This window comes from Mustela nivalis, assembly GCF_964662115.1.
Source record: "Mustela nivalis genome assembly, chromosome: 1".
NCBI classification, from domain to species: domain Eukaryota; kingdom Metazoa; phylum Chordata; class Mammalia; order Carnivora; family Mustelidae; genus Mustela; species Mustela nivalis.
In genome coordinates this window covers 164,989,002-165,014,417 of record NC_139020.1, presented here as the reverse complement: position 1 = coordinate 165,014,417, position 25,416 = coordinate 164,989,002, and the positions used below count along the sequence as shown (strand labels likewise).

The following is a 25,416-nucleotide window of genomic DNA, read 5'->3' as shown; positions in this document are numbered from 1 at the left end:
CATGCCTGGTGGAGAAAATAGCACAGGCAAGAACCCAATGACCTGAAGCAGTATGTTGAGGCTTATAGACTTTACCTAGTAATGTCCATGCCTGTGGATACTGGGGAATGGTGGGGGCTTTGCTGAGGAAGTAGGCAGGGCCAGAACATGTAGTCAGTCCCAAGTCTTTACTGAGTACCTACTGTATGTCGGGTATCATTGTGGGTTCTGGAATACAGCAGGAACAAAACCAAAGACTTGCCTGGTGGAGTAGATGTCACAGACAACAAGGTAGGCGGAAAGTATTAGGTTCAGTTAGGATTGGTCTGCTGGAGAATAAGCTAGCAGGGAGCATGAGTGTCACAGGATCAGGGAAGGCCTCTTGGAGCAGGCACCTGAGAGAAGGGAGGCAGGCAGCCTGGGTGGATATTGGGGATGAGCCTTCGAGTCAAAGGAGTAGCAGGAGCCGTGACCCTGCAGTGGGAGTGTGTTGGAGGTGTTCGGGGAAGAGCAGGCAGCCAGGGAGACTAGAGCCAAGTGTGAAGGACTTTGGTGCCTTTCTAAAGGGTTTGAGGGGCACCTGGGTGGCTCAGTGGATAAAGCCTCTGCCTTCGGCTTAGGTCATGATTCCAGGGTCCTGGGATCAAGCCCCACATCGGGCTCTTTGCTCTGCAGGGAGCCTGTTTCCTCCTTTCTCTCTCTCTCTCTCTCTGCCTGCCTCTCTGCCTGCTTGTGATCTCTGTCTGTCAAATAAATAAATAAAATCTTAAAAAAAATAAATAAAGGGTTTGAAATCATCCCGTGGAATGCCTCCAAAGGCCATATCTGTGTGATAACAGGGTGGGATCTGGGAGTAAGACAGATCACCCATGCTGCCAGGTGGATGCAGGAGGCAGGAGGCAGGGGTCATGGGAGCACTTTCCTGGTCTAGGCACATGAAACTGAAGTTTCTGCATGGAGAGAAGGCAGGAGTTGGGAGGGGGGGATGGTGCCCTTACCTATCAGGAAAGATGGGTAGAAACAAGTCTTATGGGGATGAAGGTAATTCTGCTTGGCCATACCATGCCCTGGGAGAGTAAGAGAACTTGCCCTTCTGATCCGTTAATGCCTCCTCCCACCTACCCACTGGCACTAAGATGCCTACTACCTGCACATATCCTTGGTGGGCTTTTTCTGATGAGGGTAGATGGGAGGCTCTAAATTTGCCTGGACTCTCCCAGTTTTTACATAGTAGTGGAAGCCAACCTAGCAGTAACCCTCAGTGTATGGGCAGTGCATTTGCTTTGTCCCCAAAATCCCACTTCTGGAACTTTATTCCACTGGGGGGACCATGCTAGTTATGAACAGCAGGCCAACAGCAACAGCGTTTGTGATCATTTAAAAAAAAAAAAAAGGACACATGTAAAATGTTCTTAACTATGATACTGATTAGATAAATTATGGTATTTTTGCAAGAACTGCTAAAAAGGAATGAGCAGAAAATGTATTGATACGGGAAAGACCTCTAAGGTAAAATTAATTAGAAAAAGCACAGTGTAGAAAGTTGTATGTAATACCATAATTATAAAAATACATGTATATACCTTCTTCCCATAAATATTTTTCTGGAAGGATACACAGGAAGCTGTTAACCATGATTTTCACCCAGGAGTGGGATGGAGGGCAAGCAAGGATGTTGAAAGAGATTTATTTTTTGCTTTATACTTATTTGTACTATTTGAATTAAAAAAAATTAAAAACAAAAGCATGATTATTTCATAATTCAAAAAAAGAAGCTTGAGGAGTTACTGAATACACTGTAATTTATTACAGTGATCTCTCCTGAGTGACTAATCCCAATTACAACTTTGGTTTCACCTTACTAGTCATTATTTATCTATCTTACAAGTCATTTTTGTTAACATTGTCTCATTTAATTTTATATCGGCCCAGCAGATTGGTAGAAGAAAAAAAAAATATCCATTTTTCCGTTAAACATCATCTTGGAGAAACTGAGGGATTGTCCACCTCGTATACCAGAGCTCAAAACTCTCAGCTCCCACTGCCCCCAGGCAGCCCTGGTTTTTTCCAGAGGGCCCTGCTCTGGAGTGTGCATCAGAGGGAGCAGCTGTCTCTCCTTACAGGTCCTTCCCCCAATGGACTGAGGAATCCCTTAATTCCTGCTGCTCAATCCTCACTGCCAGGGAGACACGAGGGGCCCTGAATTAAGGAGAGCAGGGAGGAAGTCCCCTTGAGATGTACAAGGTTTTGCCACACCAACCTCAGTGCAAAGGAGCTGGCCTGGGCAGCTCTTCCCCGCCCTCAGGAGATGCACCAAAGCAAACCCGAACTGGCATTTTGTGTCCTCTTTATTGTAATTATTTAACATTTCACTGATTGTAAAAGTAGTGAGTGTGGTAAGTGATTCAAACACAACAGCTACATAAATGTGATACTTTTGTGTATCACATATTAAATATGTGTTTTCACAGGTTCAGGCTGCTATAGCAAAAATACCACAGACTGGCAACAATTTATGTCTCACAGTCTGGAGGCTAGAAGTCCACAGTCAAGGTGCTGATAGATTTGGTGTGTTGTGAAAACGTATTTCCTGGTTCATAGACGGCTGTCTTCTCACTGTGTCCTCACCTAGTAGAGGGGGTAAGGGAACTCTCTGGAATTCTTTTATAAGGGTACTAGTCACATTATTAGGACTCTACCCTCATGACCTAATCACTTAACAAAGACCCCATATGCTAATACCATCAATTTGGGGATTAGGATTTAATGTAAGAATTTAGAGTCCGCTGTAGTATGTTCCTCCTGGCCCCTCCCCCCAAGAAACAACTATTAACAATTCAGAATCTCTTCCTGCCAATATTTCCCTGTATATTTAGTAACATTTTTACTTTTCTTTTTGCCATGTCTATTGAAGGAAATCAGTTCCCAGGTTCAGGAATTTAGATCTATTAATAAAGGTCAACTCTCTTTTACAGAAGTGGGTTCTCCAGTGAACACTGGGATTTCCTTATTGCAAAAGTAGTTTGTGTTTTGTTTTGTTTTGTTTCTTTTTTGTTTTTTTGGCTTTTTGGCAGAAAATATAGAAAGTCTGTTTAAGTAAAAGAAGGGAAAAGAGCACACGCAAGAGGGTTTCCATTTCCACATTGCTGAAACTCAGAGGGATTACTTGCCAAAGGCCACTGTTGGGACTCCCTTGTTTCCATCAGATCCACCGTGGTAACCACCCCTGAAGCAAGACCCAGGTGTCCCATTCAAGGAATAGCAGGCAGCTCTCCCCCACTGCTAGAAATGGAGGCCCAGGTGCGGGGGGGTGGGGGGGGCTCACCCCAGCTGTGAGCTATTTGCCCTCAGTTGTCAGCACTGGGGTGCCAGCTTGCAGAGAGCTCCTGCCTCGAGAAGGACCAGTTTGTAGCTCTGCTGCTGATGCAGTCTAAACACAGCACTGTGAGCAGAGCAGAGGGTAGAGGCCTGGCTCATATACAGAATTACAGAAATGCTCTTTAAAAATAACAGTGATGCAGTATGGGGATGCAGAGACCTGGGCTTTGGGTCCAAACAGCAAGAATCTGAATCCTTTTGCTTGCATTTATTAGCCTTGTGTTCATTACTTAAATCTCTCTGCAATTCATTTTCGTTGCCTGCAGAATGGGAGCAGTAGTATTTGGGCTTAGTAAGTGCTGAAGAGCTTGATCTGCTCCTATGATCTTTTGTTGATTGGTGGAGTAAAGGTATTTGTATATAAAATCAGCCAGGAATGGGACGCCTGGGTGGCTCAGTGGGTTAAGCCACTGCCTTCGGCTCAGGTCATGATCTCAGGGTCCTGGGATCGAGTCCCGCATCGGGCTCTCTGCTCGGCGGGGAGCCTGCTTCCCTCTCTCTCTCTCTCTGCCTGCCTCTCCATCTACTTGTGACTTCTCTCTGTCAAATAAATAAATAAAATCTTTAAAAAAAAAAAATCAGCCAGGAGTGTATTTGTTTTCACAGAAAATGTCTTACACTAAATAATGGGAAGTTGCAGTTTACAGAGCCAGAAGAGCTTTGTCTGAGGTTCCTTTTATGTCTTGTTGAGTACAGCAAGGGAAGGAAAGCACTGGCTGTGTGCGCCGCCCCAAGCATGCCCTCTCGCCATGCTATTTCAATTTAATCCACCCACTGCACCCGGATAAATGGTGTGGCATCACTGTGGGGGTCCTCCTCCTACAGAGGGGATTCTGAGGCAGTGAGAGGTTAGGGTCTGGTCCAAACTGCCTCTCTCCGCAAGCCAGAGGCAGACCCGGGCTGAGAGCAGATCTCTCTAGTCCTCCCTGCGTCACTTCACCCCTCTGTGCTCCTCCTGCCCATGTCAGATATGCCAGCAACTGCCTGTTCTATCACGTGGCAGAATTCTCTCTGTAGGCTGGTGGACTGATGCTCTTGAAGGAATAGTTTTTAGCAGATGGGGAGATATAATTGATGTAGGAAGGGAGAAACTAACAGGGGAATGAATGAAGAGAAAGCTCTGGAGCCCAGCCAAAACAAAATAAAATCATCTTCGGGGTTCTTTGTTGGATTTCAAGAGGTTCCTTTAGGAAAAGGCTTGAACCTTGATTTTAAAAGAATATTGTGGTTTCCAGCTGAGCCAGGTATTGTGTGTGACCCTGGTAGACTCGGATGTGCTATGATGACATATGTAAATTGATGCGGGCCTCCAGCGTATGACCCTGCTGCTGGTGACATGGGCGTTCATAAATGACTATAGGCACAGAATAACGCATAAGTTAAGGACTGTTGTCAAATCTTAGTGCATTATGTCTAGTCTAGACGCACACCCTCTTGTCTGCCCTACACTTCTCCTGGAAGACATCCAGGATGGGGAAGAAGCACCAGAACTGGAGGACATGTCCCTCCCACTTACTGGTGGGGCCCCGGGCACGTGATCTGAAACCTCTTATTGGTGAAATGGGTGTACCTGTCCCAGGCCTCAGGGTGCAGTCCATGTGAAATGACGGGCATGGGTAGTAAGTAACTGGCCAGTGGAGTGCCTCTCACTCCTGCATCCAGCCTACCTGCCACCCCCCCACCAAGGATAAGGTGACATTCAAAGGATGGAGATCTCCTGGAGGGAGACACCGGAGGTGGGAGCAGGTCCCCACTCCCTACTCTGGATCTCCTTAGTCACCAAGGACTTTTCCTGATGGCATGTGTGCCTTTCCTGCTTGCTGTCCCTCCATGGCAGGCAGTGACTCCTTGCCAACCTTGACACAGAACATCTCAGAGGGGCCAGGGCTAGCAAAGATGGTCAGACTCCATCAGAGCTTTTGGTGGCTGATGATACAGAGGTGGGGTACTGTGGGAACCCATGGGATGGGGCTGGAAAGGCCTGGGCAGCAGGTTAGAGCTAGGCAGAGTCCTGGCGAGGAGGAAACAGGCTCAGGAATTGGAGGGTCCTGGGACCCCAGCTGTGGGTGGCAAGGTCCTCTCTACTGCGGGGGATCCGTGTGACCCGTGTGAGGATGGACTCTGTTAAGAACCAGTGGGTTTCCAAAAACTGTGGCAGCCCCTCTGCTGCTCAGTTTGTTCCTTCTGCCCTTTGCCTCCTGATCAGCAGTACCTCTGTTTTACATCTCTCCATGAAGTACAAGTGTTGGGAGCCTTCCCCGAGTTTCAATGCTTTAACAGTCCCTTCTTCTATACTCACTCTCCTCTTTTCACCACCTTCTACTTCCGTGGGTCTCACCCGCCAGCAGTTGCAGCACAGGAGGCTGGGGTGCAAGTCCAGGCTCTGCAACTTGCAGTCTGTGATCCAAGGGGAGGTCAGTAATGACAGGGAGCCTCAGTTTCCTCTGAACAGTAGGAGCAAAACAAGCTCACAGACACAAGAGTACCAGAGTGTTCTTCCAGCGCATGTTCTGTGTCATGCTAGCAAGTAACACTTTGGAAAGGCAGAATGGTGGCAGGGGACACTTCCTTCCTAACTTCTTAATAACTTACATCTTGTTTACATGCCATACACTGCTCCCCCTGTAGTTGTGCAAGTTGGTGATTTTGAGTAACTGTCTGTTATGAGATTCTCACAATACTGGTTGAGAACATTTCCAGGACCCTCTTCAGGGCTTTGGTACCCATTTGCAATTCAACTCTCCTCCCACCTCTGTCTTCAGGCCACCACTCCTCCACCTCTCTCTGGGTTTGCCTAGCTAGGACTTTGCATATAAATGGGCCATTCAGTGTGGGTCCTGTGGTCACTGACTTCCTTCACTTAGCATAATGTTTTCAAGATTCATCCATGTTCTGACATGGATCACTATTTCATCCCTCTTTGTGGTTGAATAACATTCCATTTTATTGATATCCCACATTTTGTTTATCAGTTGATAGATACTTAGGTGGCTTTCAGTTTTTGGCTATTATGAGTAACCTATGGGTGAAATCTCTGAGTTCTATGTTGAGTTTCTTTCTTTCTTTCTTTTAAAAGATTTTATTTATTTATTTATTTGAGAGACTGAGATCAGAAGTAGGCAGAGAGGCAGGCGGAGGGGGGTGGGAAGCAGACTCCCTGCTGAGCAGAGAGTCCAATGCGGGGCTGATCCCAGGACCCTGAGATCATGCCTGAGCTGAAGGCAGAGGCTTAATCCACTGAGCCACCCAGGCGCCCCTTATGTTGAGCTTCTTAGGAAACTGCCAAACCATTTTTCAGTGTGGCTAAGCCATTTTGCATTCCTACCAGAAATAAATATATGATGTTCCATTTCTGCACATCCTTGAGGACACTTGTTATTGTTTTCTTGATTACTGCCATCCTAGCAGCTGTACCCTAATGGGTGTGAAATACTATCTCATTGTTGTTTTAATTTGCACTCTAATAGGGAACACTTCTGAGTAAAGTTGGGAAACATTGGGTGAATGAGAACTGTGAAGGTGTCTTTATTGCAGGAATTCTCAGAGCCTTTAATATTCTTATGATCATTGAGACTCTCAAAGGAGGGCTACAGTGTACATCATTTTCTCCAGTGAGGGCCTGGTGTGACCTGAGAACTTGGAGTGATTGAGGGATTAGTGTTCTTTGGAAAGCATTAGCCTAGGACAGGGGTCTGGAGACTACTGACCAAAACTCATTTGCTGTTTGTTTTTGTGAAAAAAAAGTTTAATTGGAAGACAGCCATACTCATTCATTTATAAATTGTGTGTGGCTGCTTTCACACTGCAAGAATCGAGTTGCGTAGTTAGGACAGTGACCTTATAGCTTGCAGAGCCTAAAATATTTACTATCTGGCCCTTTAGAGAAAAAATTTGTTGCCCCTGACCTAGGAGTGCCTGGTGCAAATTAGGTGCTTGCTTAACCTTTAAATGAAAGGAGGGACTGACCCTAAGGGTGAAGAAAGCACTTAGTGAAGTTTTGTATTATTTGAGCAGGTGCTTAAAGGACCTGTGGAGTTTTTATAGCTTGGGAGAATTGAGAATGACATTCCTGGCAGAGGGAACAGCAGGAATGAATGGTATAAAGTAGAGAAGTCAGAGTGTGTTTGGGGGCTGGTGAGGACTTCTGCTTCACCTACAGAGATTTCTCAGGCCAACTTGGGTCCCTAGTTGTGTTCCCTGAATGACAAGGTTCTGGCCTATCTTCCCCACGACCAGACAGTGGGTCCAAGCTCTGCCTCTAAAGTTGAACAAATGTGGCTTCAGGTTCTGCCTCAGCCTTCTTGGGCATGCAAATTTGCATAAGCCATAGTTTTCTCATATGTGAAATGGGAATAGCGGTTGCATTCCCCTTGGGAGTAAATATGAGGGAAAGCCAAGCTTTTACGTCCCCTGGGTAGTGAGCTCTCTGAGGGCAGAATGCCCTGCTTTCCTCTTCCTTGTGGCTTTAGTCCTCAGAGTACTCAGCGTAGCATAGAGTTTGCACCTGCTCAAAGGTTGCATGCTGAGGAGGCCTCATTTTCTTGATAAGGGGGTTCCTTGCCCTGAGGCTCCAGGGGGTTTTAGAACTCCTGCTAGGGGCTAGAGGAGTGAGCCCCATATGCAGGAAGAGCTGGGGGCTGCTCTTCTTTCTTCCCAGAGAAGTGACAGCAGAACCCTGGAGGCAGAGAAGTTCTGGAGGGGGCAGGGAAAGCACATTTGTTTTGGTGATGGGCCCTTTTTTGTTTGTTGCTTGGGGAGACCAGAAGGGAAGACCAGCAAGGCTATTTATAGCCAGGCCCCTCAGTGCCAGTTTTTAGGGCGGTCTCTGCGTCCCTGGCAGCGCTTCCTCCGTGGCAGGTTAAAGAAAGGTGATGTGTTTGCCGGCTCCGGCTCCGTGCTGGACATTAAGATGAGGCCTCCCCGACTGACCAGCCGTGCTGGGAGCTGTTCCCACACAGTCTCTCCCAGGCTCTTTGGGGGTGGAGGAGGGGGGCCTGGCTGCCTGCTCCCTCTCTGCTCTCCTGATTCAGACCATTCCTGGCTCTGGAAGCTAGGGAAGCCCCAGGTGTGAGGCTCTTTCCTTCTCACTGGACCCAGTCTGTCTGAGTATGAGACACTGAGAAGGGAGTGATGCCTGAGGACTAGATTTAGGATTCCAGCAATTTCCCTAGGACCCTGAAAGTTGGAGGAGGGCCCTTGAGTGAGATGCCTTCTCTCCCTAGGTCCCTTTCTGAAGACAGCAGTTGGGGGATGCAGGATGGGCTCCAGAAGAAGCTGATTTCAAGTCCTAATCTGGGCAAGGTGCTTTACCTCATTTGGCCTCAGTTTCCCCATATATAAAATGGGTCTAATAATCCTCAGCCCTTCCTCACAGGAAGCACTGAATGTAGGGCTTTTAGTGGCATCTGCCATTGTCCCCTCCACTGCCAGCTCCTTCCCAGTCTTCTCCTGACAGTCTCTTAATAAGGATGGTTTGTTTTCAAACTGGCCTCATGGTTTCCCCAACTCTTTCCCTCCTGTTCCTATAGCAAATGGCAACATCTCTACCAGCATGTTCTTTCTTTTAGCGCCCCCTTCTCCCTTACACTCTATCCCATCCTGTGTTTGACCCCATCCCCCCCTTACCCATTAACTACCCCACTTGCACCAACCTGAGAACAAAACTGGCATAGCAAAACAGCTTTTGTACTCTGTGGGACCTTTTTAGCTACCACAGCCTCTGATCCACAAGAGCCCAACTTCCTCAAAGAGCCACCTCACCAGGGTCCCATTGTGTATCTGCTCCACACCCAGAGCAGCCTGAAGTCTGTCCTGCTCCCTGCCCACAGCAGCCTGAAGTCTGCCCCACAAGGACCCTCTCGCCTTGCCTCAACCACACCTTCTGGTTGCAAATCCCGCAACACTCTCCCTCTCACCAGACTGCCCGCCAGCACGTGGCAGATGGGCTGCTTCCCCTTCTGGAATGCCCTCTGCCTCCAGGGATACCCCCTTTTCCTGTTGCTCCCCTGCCTTTCTGCCTGCCTGCTGCAAGGACTCCTCCCTTCCTCTTTCTGCGCTGTGAATGCTGGGGTTCTGGGAGCTCCGTGGCAGGTCCTCTCCCTCCTCCTCCAGCTCTCCCCAGGCAGCCTTATGCTCTCCCAGCACACCCTGAGTTCAGGTCTCAATCTCATCCCTGCAGCTCTTTTCAGAGCTTTACAGCCAGAGCCCCAATTGCCTCTGGGAACTGCAGCTTCCTGGGTGTTCACAATCCTCAGAATCATCTTGTCTAAAAGATCAATTCTTTACCACCACCTCCTCCTACCTGCTCAACCTCCATTCCTGCTCAACTAATGACCCCATATCCAACCAAGTCAGCTGAGACCTCCCTCTTCCCTGCTACCTGCCGCCCGCTGGCAGTCACTTTGTACCTGTGCACTTTTCAAGTCCACTTATTCCTTCCAGGACCATTCCCCTACCTTGGTCCAGACCCTCCCCCTTTAGTGTCTAAACTAAGGGAGCCCTGCCCCATTCTACAGTTACTGTCCATTCTTCCCACTGCAGCCAAAGAGTTTTAAGATTCTACTAGGCTTCTGTTGCCCTCAGGACGAAACCCTAGCTCCTTAGCAAGGCTCATAGTCTAGCCCTTGTTCACACTCCAGCCTTGTTCTCACCCCTACCTCTCATCCTAGCTTCTGGTACACTGACCCAACATACTATGTCCTTTACTGACCTCACCAAGCCTTCCTTCCAGACTTTTGCACCTGGTGGCCGTTCTGCCCCAATGCTCTCTCTGCCACTTCTTTGCTAATTCTCTTCCTACCCTCCAGGACCCCCTGGCTCAGTCACATCTCCACATCCTATTTTTGGCCAGATCCCCAGTGAGGGTCCCTGCTTTTCTCCATCCTGACCCTCTCCATGCCCAGTTCTGCTTTCTTGTCTGCTTTCCCCTTTAGAACATGATCTCTTTACAGAACCCCAGCTGTAACACGGACACACTAAGGACACCTTGATAAGTGCTACTTGAATAAATTAATAAATGTATGAAGGACATATGTACTACCTTTATGTCATACGCAAAGACATGTAATATAGCTTTGGGGCATGCATTTACCAACAGCTTTAATTTATGAAGAAGAGAGGAAGGCCGTCATTTTACAGGGTAAGTGTACGGGGGGAATCTAGGAGCTAGCATTGAGCCTGAAGGTGTGGCCTTTGGAGCCAGGAGCCCTAGATTCAAATCCCAGGGCTTTTGCTTGCTCCTGGTATGACTTTTTTTTTTTTTTTTTTTTTAAAGATTTTATTTATTTATTTGACAGAGAGAAATCACAAGTAGATGGAGAGGCAGGCAGAGAGAGAGAGAGGGAAGCAGGCTCCCTGCTGAGCAGAGAGCCCGATGCGGGACTCGATCCCAGGACCCTGAGATCATGACCTGAGCCGAAGGCAGCGGCTTAACCCACTGAGCCACCCAGGCGCCCGCTCCTGGTATGACTTTGAAATGATGGTGATTGTACTTAACCTCAAGGATTGTGGGGAGGATTAGATGATGGTTGAAAACCTATCAAAGGGAAGTATTGTCATTCCCATGTTATGGATGAAGAAGCTGAGACTCAGAGAAGTGATATCCCTTATCCCAAGGCACACAGCTGGTAAGGAGCAGAGCTCAATTTGAACCCAGTCCATCTCTATATATGCACAGGGGTAGAGAAGCAGAGGCCTCTGAGATTTTAGTCTCTGGATAGCAATCTCCAGAAATACTCTACACTTAGGGCCTGAAAAAGATGCCTCAGGAAGGATCTGCTTCCCTTCCTGGCTCATAGTAGTTGTTCAGTATAACTCGAGTAAAGGTCTCCAAAGAGTTCTGTCTAGTCTTCAACATTTCCCGCTCCCTGGACAGTGTCGGGAGGTCTGTTCCTTGGTCCTTTTTTTTTGCCAGGGTGTTGGCAGCAAACTCTTCCTTATTCAGACCTTTCTCCTGTCCCAGCTCTTCATGGGGGAGGGTCATTAAGAAAGCTTTTTCCCAGGAAGAGCTGTGCCTTCTCCAAGTCTCCGGAGTTGAGTGCCCCAGCCCCTGGCTCTCAAAGGCTGCCCTTGTGGGTTTCAAAACAACCCACAGGCCTGCAGGCTGAGAACCCAGCCCCCGACCCCCCTATCTTTAGAAACCCAAGGTCCATTGCTAGCTAGAGTCAGCTATGGTAAAACCTAAAGAAAATCATTTGGGGATGTTTTCAAATAGCGTCTGGTGGAACAAAAGAGCAATTCATCCTGCGTAGCTTTTAGTAATCTGCTTCCCATTCTGGGAATTAGATTGTTCAATTAAGCGAGAGGGCGTCAAGGCAGGCTGCATGACTCAAAAGTTTGCAGCATCCAAAATGTGGAAGAGAGGGGACCTGAGCCAGCTCCCTCCTGGCTGAGGTGCCTCCTCTGCTGCCCCTCTACCCCTGTACCATTTCCAGTTTTCAAATTCCAGTTCAGAAAACAACCGCATCAATAAGAAGGCATGTGTGTTTGTGCCCCCCTGCTAGCTAGGGACCTCATGTAAGTGTTTCTTTAATGAAAAATTCAGAGCCTGGGGTGGACTGGGAAAAGCACACCATCTGCACTGGCCTACTTTCTCTCCTGTGTGGGCTTCACCCTTCTCATTCACCAGCTGCTAGGCATTTGGGTTGCTGTTGGGGGCAGTGGGCAAGGTGGTAGATATATGTCGCCTAGGAGACACTTAATCTAGAAACAAGGTACTTGATGAACACCATGAGGTTTCCCTGTAGAATTTTGGGAGTGAGTGGGTACGTCACAGTATTTTGGTGGGGAGAAAGTCAAGCCCTTCAGTAGCTTCTTGAAGGATACAGGATACCGTCCCCAGATCCGCTTCAAAAATACTATTCAGGTGGAATTTGTAGGTCATTCCTTCATTGCCAGGGAACTCTACTTCTGTAGTGTAGAAGCCTTATCATGCATAAGCAGTCCTTGGGGAAATGTGGCAAAATGCAGCTGCCAGGGAGCTGTACAGAAAAGATTCAGACTCCGTGGGTCTGGGATGAGGTGCAGGAATTTTTGTATTTTTAGTAAGTGTTCCACAAAGGCTGTGCTCTTTGGCCCACTACTCTGTCATGATAATAGATATTCTTGAAGGTTTTATTTAATGGCCTGTAGGTCTTAAAAGAATTAAAGCCAGAAACTACTAAGACATAAGAAATGAAATAAAACACAAAAAACTGTTGCTGGGGCGCCTGGGTGGCTCAGTCCATTAAGCCTCAGACTTAGTTTCTGCTCAAGTCATGACCTCAGGGTCGTGAGAGTGAGCTGAGCACAGAGCCTGCTTGAGATTCTCTCTTTCTCTCCTTCTGCTCCTCCTGCTACTGCTCTCTCTCTAAAATAAATAAACCTTGAAAAAGCAAAAAACAACCTATTGTAGCTATGTGGCTGTCTCCTTCCTTAAATAACTTGGATTTTTTTTTTTTTTTTTTTTTTGGTCTAACATACTAGTAGAGGGCAAAACTTATACACACTTACCTTTTTATCTGTAGTATTAGTCGTGCCTGGTACATAGTAGATGCTCAATAAATGTGTATTTAAGTGGATTTTCCCACTTCTGGCTATAGGTCTGAAAGCTGGTTTTCTTTCAGGTGGGTCCACAGCTGCACACAGCCCAGTTTTGTTTGGGGGACTGCCGGATTTCTCCAGCAGGGACTGGGGCTGGAGGGAGCCTGTAGACCAGGGCTAATTGGTGTCATTGGATAATTAATGCAGAATCAGGCCCTGAGCAGATTCCCAGGGAGACAGACACTGAGGGAGGCTTTCATGCTTGGTGGGATGGGAGCTGCTTGCTCAAAGGACGTTCCCAGAGCGCTGAGGCAACCGGCATGGTCCAGCGGGGGTGGTTTGGCAGCCAGAATGGGGTTCGTGGAGTGAGTTTGGAGGGGGTTTGTTTTGGTGCCATGGTTCTACACAATATGGAGCGTGGCAAGTTTGACTTTAAAGAAACACAAACCCCAGGCGTGGGCTCTGGGAGCCAGGCCTGTGACAACCCTGAAGAATTGATGGTTCTGAAGGAAGACTGGGGCAGGAGGCACTGGCTCAGTGTAGCCAGGGGTCCTCCCCCTCCTGTGCATAGCCCATCTCTCAGCATGTTATTCAGGGCTCCCAGGGATACTCCTCTGTTTACCTTTTCTGCATTTCCCTTCTGATCCCCATGCTCCAGCATTCCCCAGGTATCCCATGCTCTGTGTTCTGGCTAATCCCTCGATCTAAAACAACCTTAACTCCCTCTCTCTCCTGACTAAATCCCATCATCCTTCAAAGGTTAGCTCAAATATCACTTCTTCCAGAACGCTTTCCCTGACCCCCTGTGTATCGGTCAGGATTGGTTGGGTTTTGCCACGATAACAAACACCTCCAAAGATCTCAGTAGCTTAAAGCAACAATGTTGCTTTCTTGATCACACCATATCTTGGACAAGGGGTAGCAGAAGGGTCTCATGAAGTCACTCAGGAACTTAAGCCTCTAGAAGCTTCATCTTGATACAGACCATGTCATGACAGCAACAGTAGGGAAAAGGGAAAGAGGGGAACTGCACCACCTGGCCCTGGAAGTGACACAGGTGCCACTGGCCAAAGCAAGTTCAGTGTTCACTCTTTAGTTCAGCAGGCCAGGGATGTATAATGCTTCTGCTGAGGGAGGGACCTGGAATGTGTATGGACAGTGCTACAGTCTCCTGGCAACCTTGAGATAGGCTAGATGCTTCCTGGTCTCTCCAGAGCCCCTACAACTTCCTCTCCTTGCCCCGCTTACCATAAACCATCTACTAACTGGCCTGTCTTTTTCCCCATGAGTGAATCCATGAAGACAGAAGGCTGGGTCTTGTTCTTCTCTGGGGTCCCCATACCCAGCCCTGGGTTTGGCTCAGAGGAAGTGCTCAGCAAATGGTAAAGGGCAGGTGAATGAGTGGGTGGCCCATCCCTGCCCCTCTATAGCACTAGCTTTGCTGGGGGTTGGTCAGGGTGGGTTTCCAGCCTCCGTGACTCTCCCTACTCCCCTCTGCAGGCGCCGGGTCTTGGCCATCTCAGATGGGATTGAGCACATTGGGAACCTCCGCTGGGAGCTGGCCTTGTGTCTCCTGGCAGCCTGGACCATCTGTTACTTCTGCATCTGGAAGGGGACCAAGTCCACAGGAAAGGTAAGAGGTGCATCTTGAAGCAACAGCCATGGGCAGGGGAGGATATGAGCTGTCCTTATGCGAGATCACACGTGAACTGTAGAGTGCCAGGGAGTTCACATTGCAAAAGGCAACTCTTCTGTGGGGTGGTAGGAGGAACACTGGACTGAGAGTCCACTCAGGAGCCCAGAGCTAGAATCCCAGGGTACCACTCACTTGCTGCACACCTCAGGGCTATTCAGTTCCCTTCTGAGCCTCAAGTTGCTCATCCGTGAAATAACAAAGCCCGTTCTGTCTCATGGAGAGCCATGCAAGGAAGGGGGAGGTAAAGTGCTTTGAACCCTGGAAGAAGTGCTAAACTACTACCATGGGATTTTGTAATGAAGACATGTGTTCCAGGCACATGCAAGGGCAAGAAATGCTGGCTGCCTACACTGATAGGCCCCAAGACCTCACCCACCTGGAGTCTGTAGAGGGAAGGGCAGATGCTTCCATCTTGTTACTGTGCTATCTATACCATGTAGCCTCCAGGACCTCTGTCTCCTTAGGAAAGAGAAATAGGAGGAGGCAGACAATCTCAATAGGCCTGGTCAGAAGGTTACCACGGGCCACTGGCCAGAACCTAAGGCTTGGCCTCAGCTACCTGTCAGGGGGAGCTTGAAACATTAAACATAGAGTAGCAGGGGGACGTCTTTAGCAGAGCCATCTGTGCTGCAAGGATCAATACAGAGGTTGTAGGTAGCTCATAGACAAGTCCAGCCCACTCGTGTGTTTTATTTAAGAAAAGAAAGTAAAGAATTAGTTGCAAGCATTTAAAAATCCAGAGAGTTCATGGTGAAAAAGTAAATATGAGTCTGGTATCCTTTGGAAAGTTGAAAGGTTTGGTGACCTAGGGCCTCATGCTTACACAGCATTTGGCTGAGCTGAGCAGCAGCCACATCCTTCTAGGGATGCTCTGCTTGGCCACACTCCCCACCATTCCCTATTGCCCTGACCCTTTGGCTGAATGTCAGTGCCATTAGTGTCCTCATTTGTGCTGTTCCATTTTTTTCTTGTGGGAAAGAGGACATGAAGCTTTACTTATGATTCACTTCTGGGTCACTTTGACCATGTCACTCCTTGCCTGCCTGTTTCCAGCAGGCATTTGCTCATCACCTTTATTCTAATCTGTTAGCTTGGTCAGGAGCTGGAGGTCAAACTTCCAAGGAAATGGGAACTTAACAACTCTGGGTCCTTTTACAAAAGATGGTTCCCTCAGCTGCCACAGTGGTAAGTGTTTGGCAGGTGGACATACCTGTTGGAGGGAAGTTAGGAGAGCAGAAAACAGGTACCAACAAGCCCCCATGCTGTGAGCTCTAAGGGAGCTGAGGGTATACTAGAAAGGAATCATAATGTGCCCGGGGGGTGGGGTGTCAGAGAAAAGAGAACGGACACCCATGTCCTTTTGGCCAAGATGATTTTGCTGATCTTTGCTTTCTCTAGTTTATATCAGGAGAAAGCTATAGATAGCATGCAAGACCATGGGGAAGGGGAGGGAAAACTGAATGGGAAGGAATCAGAGAGGGAGACAAACCAGAAGAGACTCTGGGCTCCAGGAAACAAACTGAGGGTTACAGAAGGGAGATGGGTATGGGGATAGGGTAATGGGGTGATGGATCTTGAGGAGGGTGTGTGTTGTGATGAGCACTGGGTGTTATATTCAACTAATGAATCGTTGAACGCTATATCAAAATCTAATGATGTACTATATGCTGACTAACTGTACATAATTTTTAAAAAGCAGTAGGATTTTTCTATTTTTCCAAATCTAAAAATCTGTGCGTAATTGATATACTTCTTTAGACTATATACACTTTTTTCCTGTTCCCCTCTTTGCTGCCTCTTGTGGCTAAAGAGGAGGAGAAAGACTTGGAGGGCTGAAGACTTGGAGGGCTGAAAGTGTGGAATCAGGATTCACATCTCAGGTCTGTCACTCACTAGCTGTGACCATAGCATGTCACTTAACTTCTTTGAGCCTCAGTTTCCTCTTATGCAAAATGGGGATTGATATGAGGCTTTTCTCACGGAGTGGTTGCCAATTATGGCAAGTGCTGAATAATGGGGTGATCTTAAAAAATCTTGTTATAAAGATAAAATTTATTCATTTGAGAAGTAGTTTCTGGGTATCTATACCTAGCATTGTTCAGTGGATATCCAAAGATGAACAAAACACAGCCTTTACCTTCCCAGTTAACATATGTGAGAGGGCCTTGTAAAGGGAAGGGAGGAGGTGTCATGGTTGATACCATGATTGCTTCAATCAAGATTACAACTTTCCTGGGAGTCAATGCCAAGGCCAGTGGACTTGGCTGGGTGGCAGTTGTGTGTGGTGAGGTTTGAGGGCCACTGGACGAGATGTTAGTGCATGCCTGTGCTTGGGTTGTCCATGTGCACATTTGGCCTTGAGTTCTTGGGCCTAGGACATGGGCCTTACCAAAGTTTGGTTCCACCCAGCCCTCAGGAAGAAGCTGAGTCCCACAGTAGGCCACTTGCCATTGGTTGAGCCATCAAGCTTGTGTGTAGAGAATTCTAATGCAGGGACTGGGGTTTAAGAAAGGACCAGCAGGCTGCATTCTTAGAGATTTCAAAAGAAGCATATGTGAAGGCATGGGAGAGAACATTCATCCACAGCCTTCTGCTCCCTGCACACTCTTCCAGGAATTTTTCATCCACATTAGCACACACAATCCCACAACCTGGGGAGGTATTACCTCTTAGCCTCTGGAGATGAGACCCAGAGGCTAAGAGGTTCAGGAACCTGGGCTCAATTACTTGAAGACTTTGCACTGCAACACTGACCCAGAGCTGCTCCATCTTACCTGTCCTTAGACTTGATCAAATTTTAGGCTGTTGTGATGTTTTGAGTGATGTCCTTTTATACATTCTGCCTGAGCCTACTTGCTCTTGCCTCTAGTAGATATGGTAATGATGGCAACAGTCGAAGTGCTCGTGGTAGTAACAGATAATCATCACTGAGTGATTCACAGGCCCACTCCATTCAGATCATGAAACAAGCCCAGGAGACAGGGGCAATCATTATCTCTGTTCCAGATGAGGAAACTGAAGCTTGTGGGAGGAAGTAAGTAGCTTGCTTAAGGACCCTCGGGTAGGAAGCAGACCCCACGTCTTGGTGACCATATAGTCTGTGCCTTAGATGAGTGTACCGTCCTGCCTGTCACCTGTGATGTAGGGACAATGACAGTTTTCTTATGGGCTGGTTATAATGAGGCAGTTAATGAGCTAGCTTAGCACACTGTGGGTGCTCAATGGTTGTTGGTTGCCAGTGGATCTAGATGGTGCTTTTAAGGGAAATACTGAAATCAGATGAGCCAATGCAGCATTTTTCCTGAAGGCTTCGTTTCAAGGGTTCTTCCCCCTATACTATGCTCAAGACCAGGGTTAGCATCCAGGATGGGATGTGGTTTTCCAGAGCTGCTTGATTTCTTAGAAATTATCTGGTCCATCCCCTCTCTTATTTTATCACTCAGGAAACTGAGGCTCAGAGAGCAGAAGCGACTTACCCAAGGTCATGCAGTAAATGACCACTGTCAGGTCAGGAACTGGAGCCTGGTGGCCCAACTTGTCAGCTGTTTATAAATGATGAGATTCTGACAGTTTTAGGGGACCAGGAGTCTCTGATCGGCACACAGTATCTTCTTAAGAGAGGGGGTGATTCTTTTCTTACTGTTTATTGTGCACCTCTTTTTGGACACAAGCCCAGAGTCCAAAGGTTTTTTAGGTTCTGTACAAAAACAGCTAAGAATAAACACAGGTCATCTGAGTCTCCCTGAGTGGGCAGCTGCCACCCCTGTCTCTTGCTTGTGGGGCCCTGGCCAGAGCCGCTTTCATGAGGCTGTCCAAGGAAGGAGAACCCTGTTTTTCTGCTCTTCTCCAGGACATGGCTGAGTTCCAGCCCACTTCCCATACTCAGACCTCAGCAGAAATTCTAAAATTTCACTAACTTGAGAAAAGTTTCCTGGCCCCCTCTTTTATCTAAGGAAAAACAATAACCCCAGCTTTAGCTTAAGATTCAGCAAACTTGGCCCCTGCTCCTAGAGGCAGACATTGCAGTCCTGGCCTGTTAGCAGGTGACTAAGAGGAGATTTGGGATCAGTTCACAAATGAGTAGATCACAGATGAATCTGTGACAGGGTCCCAGGTGAAGGCCCAGCCCCACTCCCGCAGCTCAACAGGCAGCATGTGGGCTCCGGAGTCTGCTCTGGCATTAGCATCCCCCAACCCTGCCCCGCCACTGATAGTCTCTACAGGTGTCCTTTGGGGCTGTCCTCTTCCACACCACATTCAAGTGCTTTACAGTCCTCTGATTTCACAGAACCCAGCATTTGGTATCTCCCCAGGGTCAGAGTAAGCAACCTTTCAGAAAAAGCTGCTCTAGTTTAAAGATACTGTGTTCCAGCTTCAGAATGTAGCAAGGTGCCACATCCTGTTCTTAATAAGCATTTGTGGAATGAATGAATTCTCCCTGCACCTGGGTGCTCCCCACAAGGTACTGGGATGCTGTTGAGGGGATGGTGGGCCATCTTGTCCCTATAGAGTGTGCAGCCTAGCAGGGCAGGCACAGACAGATAAGCAATTGCAATTCAGTGTATTAGTGCTAACATTCACAATAGGACAGTTGGAGAATCAGATGCTACAAATGTTGGGGTTCTGATGGCTGATAATTGGCTCTGGAATATTAGAGTGTAGCTTGTCCAAGCTGGGAGACATGTTGGTTTTTAATTTCAAACCCTATTTTATAAATAAGGCAGTAAAGGCCCACAGAGGTTGCACGGTTTGCCTAAGACCACCCTGTTTGGAAGGAGTGGTGCTGGGATTCAAGCCCAAGTCTGTCTGCCTTCCCTAAGCCTGAGCCTCCTCTGTTCTCATGCCCCCAGCTGGAGACCTTATGCAGGCTCAGTGTGAACACGTTGATTATAGTTCTCCGCACATGGTAGGTACTCAGAAAGCTGTTTATTTCACCCACCCCAGTCCAACAGCTATGGTTTTAGTTCTGCACAGTGATCTTTTTATCTCTTTAGACACTAGTGGAAATGCTAGAAATCTGGATTAAAAAAATAAGTAAAAACCGTTCTCAATTATTTATTAAATTTTGCAAAGATGCAGGATCTTAAGATACTTGCTTTCTTTCTTTTCTTTTTTTTTTTTTTAAGATTTTATTTATTTATCAGACAGAGAGATCACAAGTAGGCAGAGAGAGGGGGGAAGCAGGCTCCCCACCAAGCAGAGAGCCCGATGCAGGGCTCGATCCCAGCCCCCTGAGATCATGACCTGAGCTGAAGGCAGAGGCTTTAACCCACTGAGCCACCCAGGCGCCCCAGATACTTGCTTTCTTTTGGAGGAAACTTCCAGGCTATTTGTACCTTGTCAGCCTCTGGATGATGAACAGTTTTTACTCTGGATAATTGAAATCAAGTGACCACAACATGGAGACATCTTTGTGATTTTTCTGTGTCCTTCGTTTTTGTAGTTTGTTTTTAAAAGACTTTATTTTTTTTCCTCTCTTTTTAAAATTTTTTAAATTTTTAAAAAGATTTTATTTATTTATTTGTCAGAGAGATAGAGAGAGTACAGACAGGCAGAGTGGCAGGCAGAGGGAGATGCAGGCTCCCTGCAGAGCAAGGAGCCCGATGTGGGACTCAATTCCAGGATGCTAGGATCATGACCTGAGCAGAAGACAGCCGCTTAACCGACTGAGCCACCCAGGCATCCCAAGACTTTTATTTTTTAGAGCAGCTCTAGCTTTACAGCAAAACAGAACAAGAGGTACAGAGACTTCCCATATATCCCCTGCCCCTACACATGTGTAACCGCCCCAAGATCAAAATCCCCCACCAGAGTTGGGCATTTGCTGTAACTGATGAAACTACAGATGCCTCATCATCACGCAAAGTCCGTAGTTTCCAAATGCCTCACTCTTGTTGGTGTACATTCTGGACATTTGGATGAATGTATAATGACAGGTATCCACCCTTAGAGTATAATACAGTATTGCCCTAAAATCCTTTGTGCTCCCCCTTTCCGTCTCCCCTGCACGCAACCCCTGGTAACCCTTCATCTTTTGACCATCTCTGTAGCTTCTGCTTTTCCAGAATGTCGAATCATTGGAACCATACAGTATGTGGTCTTCTCAGATTGGCTTCCTTCACTTAGTAATGTGCATTTAAGGTTCCTCCATGTCTTTTGATAGCTTTCTTTTTAGTACCAAATAATATTCCATTGTCTGGGTGTGCCACAGTTTATCCATTCACCTTTTTAAAAATTGGCTTAGTTGAGTATAGTTGACACACAGTGTTCTATTAGTTGCAGGTGTACAACATCGTGTTTCAGTATCTTTATGTGTTACACTGTGTTCGCCACATGTGGAGCTGCTGTCACCACAGGACACTGTTGTAATACCATTGACTGTAATTCCCTGTGCTTACCTTTCATGCCTGGGACTTAGTCATTCTATCCTGTATCTCCCATCCCCCTACCCTGCCTCCCCTCTGGCAACCATCAGTTTGTTCTCTGTATGTATGTATATGATTCTGGTTTTTGTTAGTTTATTCATTTGTTTTGTTTTTTATTTTATTTTTTAAATGATTATTTATTTATTTATTTGACAGAGATCACAGGTAGGCAGAGAGGCAGGCAGAGAGAGAAGGAGAAGCAGGCTCCCCGCGGAGCAGAGAGCCCGATGTGGGGCTCAATCCCAGGACCCCGAGATCATGACCTGAGCTGAAGGCAGAGGCTTTAATCCACTGAGCTACCCAGGTGCCCCTGTTTTGTTTTTTAGATTCCATGTATAAGCAAAATCATGGTATTTATCTTTTCTGTCAGACTTATCACTTAGCATAATACCCTCTAGGTCCATCCATGTTGTTGGAAATGGTAAGATTTCATTCTTTTTACAGCTGAGTAATATTCCATTCCAGCTTCTTTAACCATTCATTTATTGATAGACACTTAGGTTACTTTCATATCTGAGCTATTGAAAATACTGTTGGAATAAACACTGCAGTGCCTATCTATTCGCCTATTGATACACATTTTGGGTACCTCCAAGATTGGCAGTGATGAATAAAGCCATTATAAACATTCGTGTGCAGATTTTTGTGTGGACATAAGTTTTCAACCTTTGGATAAATACCAAGGAGGGTGATTGATGGATGGCATGGTGAGAGTTTTGTTTTGTTTTAAGATTTATTTACTTACTTATTTTTGAGAGAGAGCACAGTGGGGGGGTGTGCAGAGGGAGAGAGAAATTCAGATTCCGTATGGAGTGCAGAGCCCAATGTGGGTCTCTGTCTCAAGACCCTGAGATCACAACCTGAGCCGAAACCAGGAATTGGATGCTTAACCGATTGTGCCACCCAAGGATCCCAAAGAGAGTTTTGTAAGAAACTGTGAATCTATCTTCCAAAGTTGGCTGTACCATTTTGCATTCCCACCAACAATGAATTATGCTTTATATGCTCACCATCATTTTGTGCTGTCAGTGTTTTGGAGTTTGGCCATCCCAATAGGTATGTAGTAGTGTCTCATTGTTCTAATGTTTAGTTCTCGATGACATTATGAAGAACATCTTTTCATATGTTTACTTGTCATCTGTGTATCTTCTTGGTGAGGTGTCTGTTAGGGTCCTGGGCCCATTTTGTAATGGGGTTGCCTTTTCATTGTTGAGTTTTAAGGGTTTTGGGGTATTTTAGATATGTGCCTTGCAGCTGTTTTCTTCCAGTCTTTGGTGTGTCTTCTCACTATCTTGACGTTATCTTTAGCAGAACAGAAATTTTTCATTTTAATGTAATGTATCCTATCAACTGTTTGATGGATCCTGCCTTTAGTGTTGTGTCTAAAAAGTCGTGGCTAGGGGGTGCCTGGGTGGCTCAGGGGGTTAAGCCTCTGCCTTTGGCTCAGGTCATGATCTCAGGGTCCTGGGATGGAGCTCTGCATTGGGCTCTCTGCTCAGCGGGGAGCCTGCTTCCCTTTCTTTCTCTGCCTACTGCTCTTCCTACTTGTGATCTTTCTCTCTCTCAAATAAATACATAAAAATCTAGAAGAAAAAAAAATCATGGCCGGGGCTAGGTTTTCTCTAGTTATCTTCTAGGACCCTTATAGTTCTGTGTTTTATATTTAGGTCTGTGATCATTTTGAGTTACTTTTTGTGAAGGATATAAGTAAAGTCTGTTCTAGATTTATTTTTTACATGTGGATGTCCATTTGTTGAAAAGACCAACTTTGCTCTGTCCTTTTTTGTTTTTGTTTTGTTTTGTTTTTTAATTCATCAACCAAATTCATCTTGACCACCCCTGACACCCATTCTTCCTCCAAGTTATTTTTGACATCGTCTCCCTTTCTGTCTCATGCAGTTATTGACCGAGTCTCCGTAATCTCCCTGGCAAACATCCTGTCCTCTCCGTTTTTGTTGTCCATTCATCTACTCACTCACCCACACATGCAACAAATATTGAGCCTTTGGTGGCTCCCCAGTACCTCCAGAGTGAAAATTGCTCTTAGAATTTCCCACTTGTACTAACATATTGCTGACATGCAGAATAATACAAATGCTGTGTATTCTATGAAACAGCAATTTCAAATAAATTCTTTGTGTTCCTGTCTTCATTCTGTTTTATCAAGTGATAGCATGTGAAGCAATGTCATGGTTTTGCAATATTTTCTCAATACCTCCATGCATATTTGTTGAAGATGGAAAAATCTGGTCATTACTAGTTGTCCTTCTTTTGTGGCTTTGCTAAACCTTAGTCTAATTCAGGGATTAACCAAATCAGGCCAATGGCCTGTTTTTATAAATAAAGTTTTATTGGAACACAGCCACATCCATGTCTATAAGCAGAGTTAAGTGCAACAGAGTTAAAGTGTTGTGACAGAGACTGTGTGATCCATAAAGCCTAAAATATTCACTGTCTGGTACTTAACAGAAAACGTTTGTGGATCTGTAATCTGTTAAACTAACTCCGGCAGACTCCTTGCCATTTAACAAGAAACTAACATAAACAGCTGTCACCCAAAGCATGTTCTGATTCAAACACTGCAAAGCTACAGTGATAATTGCAATGGGGAACTCTTCTCAAAAATCCTTAAAATCTCACCCCCAACATTTTCAGCCCCCAAATGTGCTATTTCTTGTATCCAAATGCTCACTTGGTATAGATGTTGCTCATTCACTCATGCATCCTGTAAGTGTCTGTTGCACACTTACTGTGAGCCAGGTACCAGGGTGGGGCTCTTTGCAGTGGTGAGAGAGCCAGACCATGGAGCTTACAGCCTGGTGGGGGAGATAGAGAATGAGCAAGTCATTGAAATGTAGCGGATGCTGGGAGAAGAAAGAACAAGGGCAGGAGGCACCTTGAGTGGGGGTGTCCATCTGTGATGGGAAGGATGAGAAGGGATTGGCCAGGTGAGCGGTACTCGTGAAGTTCTCAAATGGGAACGATCTTGTTAAGGTGCAGCTGAGCAAGTTGGGGCCCAGACAGTCAGGGGTGGCAGGAGATGGGGCAGGAGACATCGGCGGCAGTCAGACCTTGTAGGCTGTGGGGAAAGCTCGGGATTTTATTCTGAGTGTGATGGAGAGCCACGGAATGTTCTTAAGCAGGAGTAGCATAATCTGAATTTCATCCTGAAAAGCTGGCTCTGGCTGCTTGTTGTGAATGGATGGGTGGGAGAGAGAGAGAGGTTGTAGGAGCCGTGTTAGCAGGTGACCAAGGTGGAGGTGGCAGCGGAGTAGAAAGAATCAGTCACATCAAACGCCTTTTGGTGTAACATCCTTGTTCTGTGGGGGTAGAAGTTTCAAGAACTTGTAGGGGTTCAAGAACTTGTAGTACTTTGACTTTTGAATGGGGGTGGCTCTCCCCAGCCTCTGCCTTCTGCAGGCAGCCATCCTGCTCCCCAGATAGGGTGTCCCCTCATGTTGCCCCCCACTCCCTCCCCAGCCGGCTCCTGTCCTTTGCTCTCTCCTCTGCCCAATTTCTTCTGTCCTCCTCTCTGTGGATGATTTATGGATTTTTCCCCCTCGTTTCCTGGTCTCCAGGAGCAGAGGTTGAGAGGGGAGGGCACAGCAAAAACAATTCTGGTCCCTTCCCCGCCCCTTGCTATTGCCGCTTTAAAGGAAGCTGCAGGATTAGCTGGGATTTTAAGAAGAATCCTGCCTTTTCACTGCTTTGGGGCTCTGTTTTTATTCTTTTCAGAACTCTAGGACACCAAGGCAGGAGAAAAGAAAACACACACACACACACAGACGCACTCACACAGAAACAGCTGCAAATAGCCTTGAATTGATTTTTTTTTCCCCCTTTCCTTTCCTTCATTCACCAACAAGTAGAGGAATTGGAGGTGGCACAAGGACTCTTAAACAGCCCGCATCGTCTGCATGATGATGATAGCAAAGCAAATGCTTTATGTGGCACTTTGATCCAGACCCTGTTCTAAAGCCCTCATGACGTTAACCCACTGAGTCCCCACAACAAGCCTGTGAGAGAGGTGTGACTGTCATTCCCATTTTGCAGATGAGAATACCAAAGTTCACAGTGCTTAAGCTGTGTGCCCTAAGATCTTGGGGCACCAGAGCCCATCACGGTGGGGAAGGAGCCTGGTGGGCCTCTGGGCAGGCGAGGGCACCTACTCCAGGCAGCCTGCCCTAGAGCAGGAGGCACAGCTTTGAGGGGCCCTTGGAGGCTCCTCCCTGGAGTGCCTGCCTTTTTCTCCACCGCCTCCCCTCAAATTAAGGCATGTTGGAGCCGCCAGCAGGGAAACGACCAGGAGCCCCACACAGAAAATTTATTCTTCGGGAGCACCCTATAAAGTGGCTAATGGATTCAATGAGGCATAAAGCAGGAGTAAAGGGAGCAGGGGAAATAAAAGGGAAAGATGTA

General features: G+C 46.9%; 1 protein-coding gene across 1 annotated transcript in view; it reads left to right on the top strand.

Annotated features, from left to right (window-relative positions):
* Nucleotides 1-25,416, top strand: part of SLC6A11 (solute carrier family 6 member 11) — a 124,822-nt gene that overhangs the window by 13,777 nt on the left and 85,629 nt on the right. The window contains exon 5 of the mRNA XM_082683695.1: nt 14,377-14,509. Coding sequence (XP_082539821.1) covers nt 14,377-14,509 — 133 coding nt within the window. The remainder of the gene's footprint in view (nt 1-14,376; nt 14,510-25,416) is intronic.